Genomic DNA, 16,224 nt, shown 5'->3' with positions numbered 1-16,224 from the left:
CAACCATATCATAAGTGATGACTTAATATTACTGATGCAATGACAGTAGGGTGTGCTGCACCCATATCTGGTTGCACTCAAAGAGAGAGCAGCCTTCAGTCTTGAAGGAGTAAGGCGAGCATGATATAGTTTTCATAATGATCCAAGGTTCCACTGAGAGGAATTGAAAGATGGGTGGAAAGGTAATTTGTCAACAGGAAGAAAGGAATATGTGTTCACATATGATAAAACATCTTGCAGTGTTATGGAGATAATCAGAAATACTTCAAAAAAAGAGGGAAAACTGGAATATTTTAAAGATCCACAATATCCTGAAATAAACCAAAAATTCATTATCTTCAGAAGTAGCAGAGCTTAACAGTAACAGAATTTGAGTTAGACATTCACTCCTGCCATGGAGTGAGTCCAACTCTAAGACTTCTTGACTATTGAGCAAGATGAACAAGCTAGGACTCTTTTTGCTCGAAAAGTGAGACTTCTCTAAGGCTATTGAAGAACTTCATAGGTTTAACATAGAGAAGGACATAAAAATTAGAGTGAGAATAAGCTGCTTGGCCCATTAAGCCTGCTCTGACATTCAGTAAGATCTTGGCTGATTTGACTGTGTCATCAATTCCACTTCCTTAGCCCCATAACCTTTGACTCCCTTGGAGAAGACATCTCCACCAGTAGTGGGGAGCAAAATTAGGGAGCCACAGGTAGATAGTCACGATTGAATCCAAAAGGGAATTCAGGAGAAAAGCCTTGATCCAGTCAGTAGTTATATTGTGGACTGTCCTATCACATAGAATAATCAACCACATTTAAGAGAAAGCTAGAAAAATACATAAGAGTGGAAGATTATGTTGATCGGGTAATATGAAGACTAGTTGGAGAAGGCTTATGTGAAGCACGTACACTGGGGGAGACCAGTTGGGCTAAATGACTTGATTCTGAGCTGTGATAATTGCAGCTTATTATAGGTGTGTAGGGCACAAGATTAGTCACCCACATTCAATTCCTACCGGTACTTACAAAGAGCATTGGATGAGATCTGCAGGAATGGTTTATGTGTGTGAGGTTGCAAAGAGGGGAGAGAGAAGGACTAAAAATAATTTAAGACTTAACCAAGTCACTGCCTGCAAAAAAAATGTAGCTAACGGTGTGCTGCACATACACTACTCTCCTCATTCCAGAAAGACAAATAATGCCCAGCTCCCTATGTGCTCTGCCATGTTATGTTTACGAAGCCTTGGTTTATCTGGTTGCATTTTTACACGTCCCCATATACAAGAACACTTTGTACAGAAGAGTAAATGAATAAGGAAGGTATTCAGACTCCCAATAGTAGCTGTTAGGCTATGAGGTGGCCTGAACAGAACACCGAGTGTTGTACTTATATCGCAGCCAGCTTCAAAGCGATGGTTAATATAACTGAGGCACCACACATCCCTGAGATACAGAGCATCATTTTGTGAGATTGTTTAACTTTGTGGCTTCACACTTTTGGTGTCAAACATAAATAGCCACCTTCTTCTCAGTTGACTTTATTACTGATCAAATCCCAAAGGTTATTTGTCCATTCATTCTTGGGATGTGGTTATCATTGGCTAGAGCACCATTTATTGCCCAAACCCAGTCAACTTGTTAACTGACTGGTTTTCGAGGCCACTTCAGAGAAATGTTAGAAGTCAAACATGCCCATGTAGAATGGACTCACATCTATCCCAGACCAGATATCCTTGCTCTCACTACAGACTGAAATGGACCACCCACCATAAATGTAAGGCGCTGAAAATACCTCAGTGGAACTCCACGTGTGCAACTATCACAGTTGCTGCTGGTACTTCATGTCAACGTCAAAGAAAAAAAACAACAGTAAATTGCTTTTATATAGCACTCCTATCATAATTTCATGCAGATTCACGGGACAGGTTATCATACAGTATTTGAACAAGCCATTTAAAGAGATCTTCCTACAGGTGACCAAAAGTTTGCTCAAAGAATAGGCTTTAAGAATCAATTTAAAGAAGTAAGAGATAGCAAGGTGTATAGAGATTTTGGCAAAGATTCCAGAGCTTGAGGTGTAAGCAGTTGAAGGCATTTAGTCAAGTAATTTAATATGGGGGATTCATATTATTTTAAAATTTCAGAAATGCAGAGATCTCAAGTGTTTATAGGCCTGGAGGCAATTACTCCAATATGGATGCTTGAGGTTCATGAAGGATTTGAAACAAGGATAAAATTTTAAAATAGAATCTTTCTCAGACCAGGAGAGACTTCAGGTCAGCAAGTACGGTGGCAATACCTGGTGCAAATGTCCACAGCAATGTTTTAGCTATGTTCCAGTTCAAGGAAGTTGAGGGTGCCCAAGAGAGGATGAGAATGGTTAACCAAGATGCCATTTGAAACTAAAATTCCCTGGGAGTATTTTGCAATATGCAATGAGTATAAGATAGAGAGTCACCTGAGTCCACCACTTTCTTGTTGGAGTATTTACAGTTTGAAGTGCATCCACTAGATGGAGTGCCTCACTTTGGTCAGACATTTCCAGCTGGGAAATCATGGTATGGTAACAATCGTCATTGTCTGAGTACATTGCTAGCTGGAAGATTGTAGTGTCATTGATGTCCTTCGTGGTTTTCTCTGTAGCTTACCCTAATGGACTAAATGTTCTTAATAACTGGTGGTGGTTTTGTTGGAGGAGGGGGTCTTATAATGATGCACTTCTAAAAGTACTTAATTTGAGGCATCTTGAGATTGTGAATGGTTCTATATAATTGCACATTATTTCTTCTGATTTTGCGTTGCAAAAAGGAGGGGTTCTTTTCAAGTAAAGGTCAGTAAATAAATAGATAACATGGAAATCATTTGGTAACTCAGACATTGCAATCTAACTTTGACAAATAATAAAAGACAAAAATTTGCATTTATTTTGCATCTTTTCTATACTCTAGATGTGCAAAACTGCTGACATACATTGGAATGTAGTTGCTGTTGTTATCATAGTCACAGAATCCCTACAGTGGGGTAATAGCCCATTTGGCCCAACAAGTATTATGTAGGCAAACACAGCAGCTAAATTTGCACACAGCAAGATTCTACAAACAGCTCTAGTTCCATGGGCGTACTTAGCAATGCAAGTTCCTCAAACTGATGACTTGCTCATAATGGTGTCCAAGGTCTGAGATAAAGCTTTATACATGAAACATGATGCATATTTCACAGGACTGAGATGTCCCATTCATTAGACTGTTAACTAAACGCAATAAACTGAAAACTAAATGACCAGGTAATTGATTTTTTTTTAGAATTGGTAAAATGACAAATGCTGTTCAGTTCGCTAGATTAATTCTCTTCACCTTGAATCCATCAAAGTAAAAAGAGCAACACCTTAATACCTCATCCAAAAATAAGGACCTTGATCCAATGGGCCAAGAAATGGTAGGTGGAGTTTAATATAGATGGAGTTTAATATAGATGGAGTTTAATATAAATGGTAGGTGGAGTTTAATATAGATGGAGTTTAATATAAATGGTAGGTGGAGTTTAATATAGATGGAGTTTAATATAAATGGTAGGTGGAGTTTAATATAGATGAATAAGAGCTGTTGCATTTTGGTAAGACAAATCAGAGAAGGACCTATACACTTAATGATGGACTCCTGGGGAGTGTTGCTAAACAATGAGACCTTAAGGTGCAGATTCATAATTCCTTGAATGTGGTGTAGCACGGAGACAGGGTAATGAAGAAGGCTTTTGGTGCGCTTGTCTTTAGTGGTCAGTGCATCGAGTATAGGAGTTGGGATATCATGTTGCGGCTGTATGGGACATTGGTTAGGCCACTTTTGGAAAACTGCATTCCATTCTGGTTTCCCTGCTGTAGGAAAGATGTTGTTAAACTTGAAAGGGTTCAGAAAAGGCTTATAAGGATGTTGCCAGGTTTGAAAGGTTTGAGCTACATGGAGAAGCTGAGTAGGCTGGGTCTATTTCCCTGGTACATTGAGGCTGAGAGGTGACCTTATAGAGATAATATTGAATCATGAGGACCATAGTTAGGATAAATAGCCAAGGTCTTTTTCTCAGAGTAAGGGAGTCCAAAACTAGAGGGCATAGGTTTAAGGTGAGAAGATAATTATTTAAAAGGGACCTAAGGGACAACTTTTTCATGCAGAGGGTGGTGCACATATGGAATGAACTATCAGAGAAAGTGGTGGACACTGGTACAATTACAATATTTAAAAAGCTTCTGGATGGGGTTATGAATAGGAAGAGTTTAGAGGGATATAGGCCAAATGCTAGCAAATGAGACAATTAATTTATAACATCTGGTTGGCATGGAAATGTTGGACAGAAGAGTCTGTTTCCATGCTGTACAACTCTATGACTCTGTTATTCAAACTGGTTGGCCGGCTGAGAATACATAACTCTTCCACTGGTGTGAAAAACAGCCAGTGGAAGAGTTGTAACTGAAAGAAGCTTTGGCATATTATAAGTTCGGAATAAGACATGCTCTACTTGTGGAACTAGGGAAGCCCTTACTCATGAAACGATGACTCGCATCAGGAAAGAAATGTATGAATATGAAATGGACACACTGCAGGAGGAAATAGAAAGCACACCAATGACCAGGATCCATTTCTATGTAAACGATCTGAGTTTTCAAACTGAATATCTATTTTAACCACCATTCCATGATGTAAATATTATTAATAAAACATTTAAACTCTTTCCATGTGTTCTTTAAGCATGTCCAATAAATGATAATATAACATTAAATTGAATTTCAGTCCTGGTGAAATGTCATCACCTGTTTCTCCCTTCATAGATGCTACCAGACTTGTTGACTATTCCAGCACTTTCTGTCTTTATTTTATATAGAATTGGAATACCTTTTTGATATTAAAAAAAATGCACTCTTTTAAACTGACCAGCTTGGGTCCAGTCATTGTATGAAATACATTGTCCCATGCATTTAAAATTTGTTTTTCTTTATTCATTCATGGGATGAGGGCATCACTGGCTAGGCCCATAGGACAGTTAAAAGTCAACCACATTGCTGTGGGTCTGTAGTCACATGCAGGCCAGAGCAGGTAAGGATGGCAGCTTCCTTCCCCTAATAGGACAATTGAGAACAGTTAACTAAGTTGAGTATTAGAATCCATTGCTCACATTCACATTAGGCAATATTTCACTCAAAAGTCTATCATGATCAGTCCAAATATGCTAAACCTGGAAACGATCTTTTGAAAAATAATCAAAATTGAATCTTTACATGTTAAACCTCAGATCAATTTTTGATGGACATGATAAAGCCAAAAGCTGAGCTTTTAGATAAGTATTCAGGGTCAGATTCCTTCATTCTAGATCTAAACTTTATACAGTTTGACATATTCATTTTAGAAATTAAATATAAACTTTTTTTAAGTAGGTACACCAACAAAGTACAGTAAAAAGCTTTGTTTTTAATCTTGACAAATTTTACCTGTACAAAAGTTAACGTTGCTTAGTCAGACATTATTCTGCATATCTCTAACAGAAGTTTCTAATACAAACACAGAATGGTTAAGTTACAGTTGATTTTTATCAAACTTTATACAGAAAATGGTTTGCAAAAAAGGAATTTACCAAAAGAACACTTTTTTTCCAAAAATAGAAGTAAAAATTAGCATTAAAAAATATTTTTTTTTTAGTTTTGCAAACATTTAAAGGCACAAGTTAGCACTTAAATGGAAAACGAGTTTATATGCTTAGCATACAATTGAAACTGGAGAACAAAAGACAGTATTAGACTACTCTACTTATTGAACAGCATTTGTTAATATAGGTGCAGTTTTATTGTCAAGGAGAATTAAAAGATTCACAGCTTATTGGCTAAAATATCTGGTTCCCCAATCGCCTAATTGAAAAGGAACAAACTTTCTTAGAACTCCTCTGTTAGAAAAGCATGACCATTTTCTCCAGAAATTCAGCTCAGGTGATAAACACATGATTCTAAAGCGTGTAACATGTCTTGTAAGGTATAGTTTCTGTTTCGATATACAGAACAGTTGGTTCACTAATCAAAATCAAGAACTATCTCTCCTCCTGTGGGAAATAATTTAACAGACTTATACTCCCTCAAGCTACACGCTCCAAGATTACATACATTCCCACCTGAAAGTCCATTATTTTTGTTGCTGGAATTATTCCAAATAAAAAGGGAAAAAAATACATAAGATAAATACACATTTCAACAACTTCCCAAGTTTCAGAAATGCAATGTTTCAAAATTCAAGAACTCTTCAATACGTGTAGTACCTCCTTTCACAAACACAACAATTATTTTTCAGAATTTGACCAATTTCATGTAAGCGTCCTTTGTCCTCACAGAGGATTTTCGAGGTTCCTATTCTTGTCTGTAATCAACCTGGAAATCTGTCTCAACCAAAAGCTTTGTGTTTCTTCTTTGTTTAAACTAAAAGCAAGTGGTGGTTTTCATTGACCAGGATTGGCAACCTTTTGAATCAGCAGGCACTTAAACTGGAATGGCACAGTGCTCCACTTGTTCAGTCCTTCATTAGTGCATAATGCCATGGAAGACTGCTTAAGTCTCAGGGCTTCTTGAGTTCACTGTTTCCCAGATATCCCAATTCCCTATGCACCACCCCCCACCCCGCCACCCCCACCCAGCATATCTGCTGGGCAGCAAGGACTTCCTATGGCCTGGTGAGGGTCGTGTAGACTGGTTGGTCCCAGTTAGTTGGACTGTGGGATGGAGGAATGGACAGAGTATTCAGGAGGGGTGAAGCATAAGAGCGACGAGATGAATGGAAATATGGATACTGGTAGATGCTGGAAGGGTATCCAGAGTAAGGATTGTAGTAATTGGGACCCTGGACATCTGTATAGTCACACTGTGAGCCAGAAAAGGCGACTGCTGTGGCACTGGCGGGTGTGCATCCCTGGTTACTGTAGGAGTTATAATCGGTTTGTGGTGAAGAGCCATGCTGTTGGTCATTGTAGTGGCTTGGGCTGAGCTGTTCGGTCTTAATGTGCGGCCTTTGCTGGCTTGGTTCACTGGAGACCGATGACGAAGGTGAAGAGGACGAGACACTCTTATGGTTCCAGACGACTTGGGCAGGGCTGCTGCTGGTTATGTAGGTTGCACTGTAGGAGCCTGCCGCGTTCGGTCCATGGCTGTGATCAGAAGACAGAGGCACTGCGTGGCCATTCAGTGGTAGGTACTGGTCAAACTCGTGGACATCAAATGTCTCCATGTTGTTGATGACCTCACTGCTCAGCTCGCTGATGTCCACATTGCTGAAGTCAATGTTCTGGCGGCCATTCTCTGCCATGGGGCGCCCCTCCCTTTTCAGCTCATGCTTCCCTGCGTGCAGGTCAGTTTTGGGGGTTGTGGGGGGAGTCGGGGGCCCTTGAGCATGCCCTGACAAAAACAAAGCAAAAGAGACAGACATTTACTAAAGAGGCCAAAAAAAAACAAACGTATTTAACTGAAGCTAACACTGGGTACAGACAGAGGTTTAAAGGCCCATCATTCCTCTTTGTTCAACCTCTTGTGACACTGTGGTCATGCCCCGACCTCTGAGCTAGGAGTCCTCAGGTTAAGTCCCACCTGCTCCAGAGATCTGTAATAATATCTCCCAACAGGCTGATTGGAAAATATCTCTCCAATAGAGCTATCCAATTGGCCGCGCTCTCCTAATTTTGCAATCGCACGTCTTTCCTTCTCGTGCATCTACATCCACAACATAACAATTTTCTTCACTAACATAAATTCTTCTCTCTCCTCAGGCTCCTTTTCTGAATAATTTAAAATCTATCTCTCCTCTCCCCCCTCCTCTTCCATTACTGGCACACTGGCCTATGGAAACTCTGTCTACTTCGGAAAAAAAAACATTTCTTATTTCAAACACTTCTATTAAATCTCATTGTAAACTTTCCCGATCTAAAGAGAACAATCTCAATTTCCCTGATCTCTCCCCCAAAGCCTTCAACCCGTTGTATGCTCAACAGCTCCCAGCAATTCTGTTAGATGTTTACTACAGACTCAAATCAGTTCAAACCTCAGCAGTTGGGATGATGAAACCTTTGTTAATTGAAACTCTGAAATCTTTTTAGCCCGTGTAATGGGCAGTTCCTACCCTGGGGGACTGTGCCGTTGCGAGTTGGAAAGGTTTACGTGTCACCGTTTTGAATAAAAGGACGAAAGGTTGGGTGTTTTGGCTCTTGGCAAATGTGAAGGGATACTCCGGTCTCAAATGAAACTGAAATCAGAACAATCGGACAACCGAAAGTCTCACTTCTGGACGCCACTTTTCAGGCTGTGCAACTACCGAGTGGTTTTTTTTTTAAGATTGAACATCTCAGTAAAATGCTGGTGGATTCACTGTTCTGGAGGGGGCTACCGTGCAGAAATAAAATTGCGAATTATACCCTTGCCCTGTCTGCCAAAACTCATTGGGAGAAGATTGAAGGAGTAAACGTTGATCTAATTTGAAGTTACCCCGCTGCCTTTTGGTCCCCCCCAATTTCGCCACCAAACAAAAGCAGAAATTGCTGGAGAAACTCGACCGAACTGGGTCACTGGACTCCAAGCGTTAACTCTGCCCTTTCCCTCTCCACCAATGCTGAGTTTCTCCAGCACTTTAACGTCTTAGTCTCAGAGATCTCCAATATCCGCAGTTCGTTGTCTGGATTTAGTCCCAGTTTGGCTCTTTGGGTTGGGCACGCCTTGTTAGAATGGATCCTGACTCTGTGTGTCTGCGGCACCCTCCCCTTCCTGAGTGGCACTGCCCCCCCCCCCACCCCCACCCCCCCAAATCAGGTGCTGCCCAGCTCCTCACCTGTGTGCTCTGACGGGTGGTGCCCTTCGGAAATGGTTCTCCCCCCGGGGAGAGTGTCGCCGGGGTGCCCGCCTTTGTACAGCTGGCTGACGGGCAAGTGGCTTTGCTCGGCGCCCTGGTCGGACTCCGCCTGCCCGTTCTTGACGCTCTTTCTCCGGCGGGGCTGGTACTTGTAGTCGGGGTGGTCTTTCTTGTGCTGGACTCTCAGGCGCTCGGCTTCCTCCACGAAGGGCCGCTTCTCATTCTCGCTCAGTAACCTTTCAAAGGAAGACACCGAAACCGGTTAGATGCGATTCTTCTCCACGGGACACCCCACACCCTCCCAAAAAACAGAAACCTCAAGCAGAAAGTCGGATAGAGACAGATACCCCCCACCCCCAACCACCACCACCCGGAGGGGGGCCTTGAAAGAATTATTCAACAAGTGCCATAATTTTCAACTCAAGTTTCACCCAATTCCTTTCTGAAAGTTATCACAAAAAACGCAAATTGAACTAAATGAAACTGAACAAAATGAAACTCAACTAAATGGGATTAAATTAAATGGGATTAAACTAAATGGGACTGAATTAAATGGGACTAGAATAAATAGAAGCGAACCACAATTCCTCTCCGGCGGTGCGGAGATTCTCAGCTGGTTTGGTCAGAAATTGTACATTTTTTAGAAAAGAATTAACGATTTCGAATTCTCTATGCAACCCTATAAAAGCTCTTGTGTGGTCCCGGGAATATATGTGTAATGTAACCTGGTCTTAATGAAGGGGGTCGAGTAACCTGTCAGATGAAGGGATCCAATTGTCCAGTGCATCTTTGACAGGGTAAAAAAGAACGAGAGAAGTTTCCTCGCTCACTTTCTCACCCCCTCCCTTCCCCCACCCGTGGCTCTGTTTCCACTCTCGGTGGTGGAATCAGTTACATGTTAACCTTCCAGTCTCACCGGGAGCTCTCGGCATGAAAGTGAAGGCGGCCATTTGGCCAGGGGCAAGCCAGCCCGTTAGACAGGAGCGAGAGGTGCCCTCCAGCCCTTTTCACCTCGGCCGGGGAAAGGGAGGGAAAACAGGCGCCAATTGCACCAAACCGTGACCGCGCGGAACCCTCCAGAGTATCGGTCAGTCATTTGGAACGGTCTTGGCATCGGCGAGGAATCGGGAACGGCCAGTGGAAGCTTACAGGTTCAGGTTGTTAACGCTCAGTCTCTGGAGGTGGGAATGACAGTAAAACAAACGAGCGCTTTCAGCCTTTCAAAGGGTCTGTATTATTCCTAGAGAAATGGTGTATTGAGGAGCAGGAGCCAACCATTGCCAACTGGATCCTATTGATTTAGAATGAAGAGAGAGCTGACTGAGATTCCCAGTCAGCACTTGATTTGGTTAAATACGGGCTGGAAATCTCTTTCAGCGCGGTCCTCATTCTAGATCCCAAGTATGGGTCACGATGCGGTTTAAATTGCAGACACAGGGTTTATTCCTGGGGCAGGTAGAGCTGCCAGTTGTACTGTATCCGCTCTCCAAGATCTACCGAGCCGAATACAATGTTTATTCGGCGTGGCACCGCCGAAGTCGTGCTTGACTTACCGCCAGAGTTTGCCCAGGGTTTTGCTGAGCTCGGCGTTGTGAAGGTGCGGGTACTGGTCCGCGAGTTTCCGACGGGCTGCCTGCGCCCAAACCATGAACGCGTTCATTGGTCTCTTGACGTGCGGCTTGTTCTTGGAGGTGCCGTTGATGCGCACCGGCATGGGCACCAGGGTCCAGTCGTATCCCTTCAGCACCTGGCTCACCGCCTCTCGGATACAGGCCGGGAAGCGCTCGTCCTCTTCCCCGCCGCCGCCCATCTTCTTGCCGTTAGCGGCGGAGAGCGGGCGGCCGCAGCTCCCCGAGTCCTCAGACTCGGACATCCCGGCGTGGGGCGCCTCGCTGTCCGACAGCGAGCCCGGGGAACCCACCGACTCGCTCTCGGAGCCGCTGCAACCCGGGCTGCACGCCACCTCGGCCGCCAGCTTCTCGTGTTCCTCTGTCATGTTCAGCATCGATTTAACAAATCCGAGCGAAGGCACGCACACACAACACACATTAATTTTTAAAAAAATTCAGGAAATTGCAAAGAGGCGCTTGGCAATCAAAAAAAATTTGCAATTTCAAAAGAAAACAAAAGCTTTGAATGTTTGTGAAATCAAAAATTGCAACACGGATAATAAAGTTCAACTTTGCAAATGCTACTTTGAAGGCATGTTTCGGTGTGTGAATTTAAAACCAACTCCTTTGAGCAGGGCTATATCCATGTGAATCACTGAGAGAGACACATCTCTGCGCGGGAGACACTGTCAAATCATTTGCGATGGGCACCGCGCTGCTGCTCACGGAAATCGTGCAAATGAAACCCCAACTTCTTGCCAGAAGTTTGTTTACGGCGACAGTATATCAGTGTATCCTGGCCGTCTCCCATTGGTCCGTGCTGCCTTCCCTCCGATTGGTCTCCGCTGTGAAATGGGTGGGATTCTCTTAAAGGAGCGATGCGTCAGGGAGCTGTTTGCTTTTTGCCCTTTCAGAATAAAATTCCAATTCCACAGAAGCCCCCTTTTTTAAATTTCGTTAGCCATTTAAGTATTAAACGGTAGGCCGCTACAAATGCCCTGCCTCAAAGCTGATGCCAAGGTGAGGGGGGGGGGGGAATATTAGGCATACAAAAATGCTTTTCGGTCTGTAGACCATAATTAGCTTTCCTCTTGCTTCCTATTCAGAAAAAGTCTGGCATTTCGAAGCCCATTGATTTCAGAGGGTTTAACCGATTTATAACTATTTACACGGAAAGGTATGCATCCTTTAAAAATATATAAGTTGTAATGTACATTTTCCACGCTAAGCGGCTCGCTACGTTTATCCTTACAGTCAGAAACCTGTGTGGAAGCCATTCACTTTGAAAGGCATGTGGACATTCAGACGACCTCCCATTGTAAATCAGGTCCATCAGAAACGAAGCGTTGGTCCATTGGCGCCAGTTTGCTAAAAAGAAAGGAAACATTATCTTTTAACCTGAAATAAAATTCGGTCACGACTCTCCGTCCACTTCGATTGTTTTCTTGTTTTCAAAAAAAACACACACAAGATCGTAAGTAACTTAATGCATAACAGCTCTGTGTGTGTGTGTGTGTGTTATGGTTCATTGCAATGTTTAAACCCGAGTTTACATTTGAGGTGTACAGGAGGTCCCTTTGTCATTGTTAGTGGTAAGAGTTGCAAACATTGACTCGATAATTTTCCGTTTACTTGCCATACCGCGCTCCGGCTGGATTACTAAATAGCACGCAGTCTGATCAAACACTTGAAGCCACAATATTATACAGGACAGGAGTTGTTGTGTAATCCGCCCCTAATTAAAATGTGTTTACTGACCCAGACAGTGAAGTTTCGCGCTTTCGGAATCTGTTACGAAACTGTTAACGCTTTCCACTATCACGTTATCAATATGGGCAGCTTTTCAGCTTTCAGCTTTGTAATAATTCACGTGTCTTTCTTTTTTAAATGGTGACCTGAAGTATTCGCGCTCCTAAATTGTCATTTTGAGCTATTGATTTCCAGTTAATTTCCCGTGATTTTTTTCTGGAAGTTTGGATTTTGGAGATGGGTGCTAATCTGTCTTTCTCGTTCGTAGTTCATTTGTCCTTTCTCTGGCTATCGGTTCCGTCTTGCTCACAGCATCCCCATCTAGAATTCCGTAGCAACCGGAAACCCTTGTGAATAACTGCGATAAAAGGGGGACTTTGTACCCAAACGATAATGTTCTCGCTCGGAGTTTAATCCTGGATCTGACAGGCCCTCGCTCAATGCTCTGGGCTCACATTCGGGTACCACCTGTCACAGGGTTCGGGTAAAACGCGACAGAGTTTGCACAACACGGGGAGAGGTGTTTGAATGCCACTGCATTTCCTCACGAAAAGTCACACTTATCGGTCTTTACCGTGCTACTTATTGTCTGGAGCAAGACTTATTTCAATTTTAAAGGACATTGGGGGCAACTCAAATCTCACTGCCTATTGATTTAACTGAGTGAGTGAGTGGTGTGGTTCATGCAAACAGATAATTTTAATGTAACCGTTTCAATGTAAATTTATGTTAATATATATAATATACCCACAATGCATTGGTGTATCAATAAATGTTACTAAAATAACATTGATTATATTAATGGGGCATTTTAACAGAAGGGGGTTATTCATTTCCACCTCTACTTAAATCGGACTGGATTTACAAATATGCAGTCAACTGAGTCACATTGGGCAGTGTCCTGTCAAACTCAAATCAAAAGAGAGAGCTCTAAGTGGAGATTATTTGATTCTGCCAAGTTCGTCTGTTGTGATTATTACACAAGCGGAGTTTTAATATGGAATTTCAAAATCCAACTTTGTTTCTGCAATGTCTGTAATTTAAACTTAATTTAAGAATGAAGTATTTTTGTAAAAAGTACATAAAATGCTGGCATTCACAATCAAACGACGCTCACTTCGTATTCTATTCCTTTTTACGACTCTTTAAGGAATTCTCATGACACGACTAATTCTAGTATGCCTGAGTGTGTGTCTGTGAAGTCACCAGAACTGTACTGAAAGTATATGTTGAAAAATAATTAATCAAAACTGTGTAAAGATGCTAGGTTCATTCACAACCTGTTTGCTTGCTAAAACTAGCCGTTTTTACTCCCTGTGCAATTGTGGGCCAAATTAATGACAAAAAGACTCGATCGAGGAGAAGTGCTCATGAATATTGCAGTTGAGTATGACTTCTGAGGTACATGACACATCGAGGTCAGGAATGCGCCGCTTTGAATACAGATAGTGTTGGATCTCCTCACTGTTGCTGACCCGTCTTCAGTCAGGTTTTCTTTCAGAAGCAACCAATGGATCACGCACAAAAGAAGTGCGTGTTTTGCTGAAAATATTATTACCTTATTTTGTTTGCAATTGCGCAGTGATTTGATTCTTTAAATCTCTACAAGGCAAGAATCGACCACATGCCCACGAGCGAGTGACTATTCTGTCCGAATGGGAAGAGGGTGAGAGGAAATTGAAACGGTCTTCAGAACTGCCGTTGCTGGGTTTCATAGTGAGTCTTTTGTATTGATTTCCCTAACTGGGACTGTCTTGTGCGGAATAAACAACGAAGCCACATAGGCAAGCAAGCAATACATCCCCCATAATAGTGACCGTTTAGAACTTTAATTTGGAAGGCAGATGGGGAGAGAGCTCTACTTTCTCGGGAACCCGCTCGTAAGCGAGCCACAAAATTCCTGTTACCAAGCCTCACGGAGGAATTGCATTTACACATGTTCGAGTTTCAGCTGTGTTTACATTCTATTTTAACATCAAGCCAGCAAACTGTTTCTCTCCCACATATCACCACCTAGTCATTATTTATTTTGATTTAACAAACTTGTCGTCGCTTCTCAGCCAGTCGCGTTCCTTGTTTGTGCTTCTTTGCGAACAGAAATTGTAAACACGAAGTACTTGTTCCTTCCGTGGCCACACGTGTTTGCTTTCAGTGAGGCGGGCGTTCTGATGTTAATGTTGTGTCTAATGATCCCCCTTTGTGCCTGAAAGCATGGCGCACTGTCACGGCCCTTCGCACCTTGTTTTGAGAGTCTCTTGTCTAACCTGTAATACGATGCTCACATTCAAGTGATAAAGAAGTTGGGGCCAGACAGCGAGTGGGTTTTAGCCCTGTGTTCTCTTTGCAAATTGTTGGGCAGTACTATAGTGCGTGGTGCAGTTATATATCCGCAGGGAAGCCGGACTCCTACTTATGCACCGACTTGGCAACCAATCACTTACCACAAATTGGATGGATGCCTTGTTATTTTAAGAAAAATAAACTTACTACGGCTTAATGGAAAAATACGATTTTATTCTTCACTGAAATGTCATATCTTTAGTTGAGCAGCGACACATTCCACAGATCATCAGAGGCTATGATCGAACAGAGCAGTTTCAGCTCAGTGTTAAACCCCTTCAATGATAATCCATGTTTCCCCAGCTTTGAGAAACCGTTTATTTTAATTTTGTCATGTGATTATTAAATACTCGGTGCATTAATGTTAAAACCACGCAGTCAGGATGTGACTTTTGTTAGTTCTGAATTACATAAGAAGTCACTGATGGGCGCACAGTGTTATTTCATTGTATAAACCCTCCAGAAATGTATCCTGTGCCTTTTCAAAGATCCGTTCACTTTCCACAGTCAACTGTGCGTAACCCTGTTTTTTTTTGGGTGGGGGGGGGGCACATAGCAGTTTCGGCGAAATTAGTTCCCACCCTATCCTCCGAATATTACATTCTGGTTTTTTTTTGACACATGAGTAAGCAGTTTTCCTCTTGCTTAATGAAGGAATAAATTTCAGGTCAGTTCGAAATTGATTGTTCGGCGTAAAATCGCTGTGCTAACTGTTCAATGTTGCTTCCTGAAATCGCACGAGGTGTCTGCCGTGCAATCCAAGTCTGGGCCAATTCAAGTCGGTAGGCGAGGATTCCTGTCATTCACATCCACTGTCTGTTACCTTAATCTTTTAAATCCCAAATCTGCTCATAATTAAATGCTTACATTTCAGATGCGATCCGATTACGTGTAATCTTTATTTCGCACAACTTCCACGAATGGCTATAGAAGACATATAACAAAGAGCTCTCCGTCTAAAACACTAGCGCGTTTCATGAGTTCCCAACCGACGGCTGTTGATTTTGGCGAGATCAAGCATCAATATTTGTCCACTACATGGAATTAATCAAACCGCGAACTATATTTGGTGACACGGCTTCAGAAGGGAATGTTTGTCAAATAATAGAACAAAAATAAAACATTCTTTGTCAGAAGTATACTTGTGTTTATTAATAAACATCTGTGTTGTGAGTTGTCTGATTGAACTGCAAACCAGGAATTCCAATTTCCCCTCACACTTCATGGCGGTCCTGTTTGAAAGGCTATTTGTTCATATTACAAACAGAAATGTTAAATATACGGAGTTCTCAACTCGAATGTTTATGAACAGACGAACGGATGTCTATTCCTGCCTTTTCTAAGACTGAAAGCCTGGCGAAGATCGGTTTGTGCAGGCCGAGAGTAGAAAGGCAGGTCGAGCTGCAAATACATGGACTTGAAAGAAAAGATGAATTGGTGTCTGTTGTATTGCACAGGCATTTAATTGGATGATGTCCACTTGAAACTAACTGTACATTATCCTTCTGCTACCAGTTTCGAATGGCTGTCTTGAGTTAAAAAATATATTAGTTAAGATTAGATTCCCTATAGGCCCTTCGGCCCAACAAGTCCACACCAACCCTCCGAAGAGCAACCTACAACCCCTCTGACTAATGCACCTCACACTATGGACAATTTAACATGGCCAATTCAATAAT

General features: G+C 42.2%; 1 protein-coding gene and 1 long non-coding RNA gene across 3 annotated transcripts; one reads left to right on the top strand and one right to left on the bottom strand.

Annotated features, from left to right (window-relative positions):
- Positions 1-5,424: 5,424 nt before the first annotated feature.
- sox8a (SRY-box transcription factor 8a) lies at positions 5,425-11,444 on the bottom strand. The gene is made up of 3 exons (XM_072559268.1): positions 10,400-11,444; positions 8,826-9,082; positions 5,425-7,405 (listed from the first exon to the last, which is right to left on the bottom strand). The coding sequence occupies exons 1-3, from the start codon at positions 10,849-10,851 to the stop codon at positions 6,678-6,680; spliced, it is 1,437 nt and encodes a 478-aa protein (XP_072415369.1). The 5' UTR covers positions 10,852-11,444; the 3' UTR covers positions 5,425-6,677.
- LOC140464330 (uncharacterized) lies at positions 11,350-15,681 on the top strand. 2 transcript variants are annotated; one of them, XR_011954907.1, is made up of 4 exons: positions 11,350-11,476; positions 11,563-11,930; positions 13,815-13,921; positions 15,420-15,681. It is a non-coding gene; the product is annotated as an uncharacterized lncRNA (long non-coding RNA). The 2 variants fall into 2 exon arrangements; XR_011954906.1 differs by lacking the exons at positions 11,350-11,476; positions 11,563-11,930 and having other exon boundaries at positions 13,396-13,921.
- The last annotated feature ends 543 nt before the right edge of the window (positions 15,682-16,224 follow it).

The sequence above is a fragment of the Chiloscyllium punctatum genome, chromosome 40, assembly GCF_047496795.1.
Source record: "Chiloscyllium punctatum isolate Juve2018m chromosome 40, sChiPun1.3, whole genome shotgun sequence".
In the NCBI taxonomy this organism is placed as follows: Eukaryota; Metazoa; Chordata; class Chondrichthyes; order Orectolobiformes; family Hemiscylliidae; genus Chiloscyllium; species Chiloscyllium punctatum.
Note: the sequence above shows the minus strand (reverse complement) of the source record. Positions and strands in the feature narration are given on the sequence as shown.

Bases quoted from the DNA above. Each gene is read 5' to 3' on its own strand.
- sox8a (XM_072559268.1), bottom strand. From the start codon at position 10,851: ATGCTGAACATGACAGAGGAACACGAGAAGCTGGCGGCCGAGGTGGCG. The intron at 9,083-10,399 runs GTAAGTCAAGCA...TTCCTTTGAAAG, and splicing joins ACCCTGGGCAAACTCTGGCG to GTTACTGAGCGAGAATGAGA. The intron at 7,406-8,825 runs GTGAGGAGCTGG...TGTTTTTGTCAG, and splicing joins CCACCCGTCAGAGCACACAG to GGCATGCTCAAGGGCCCCCG.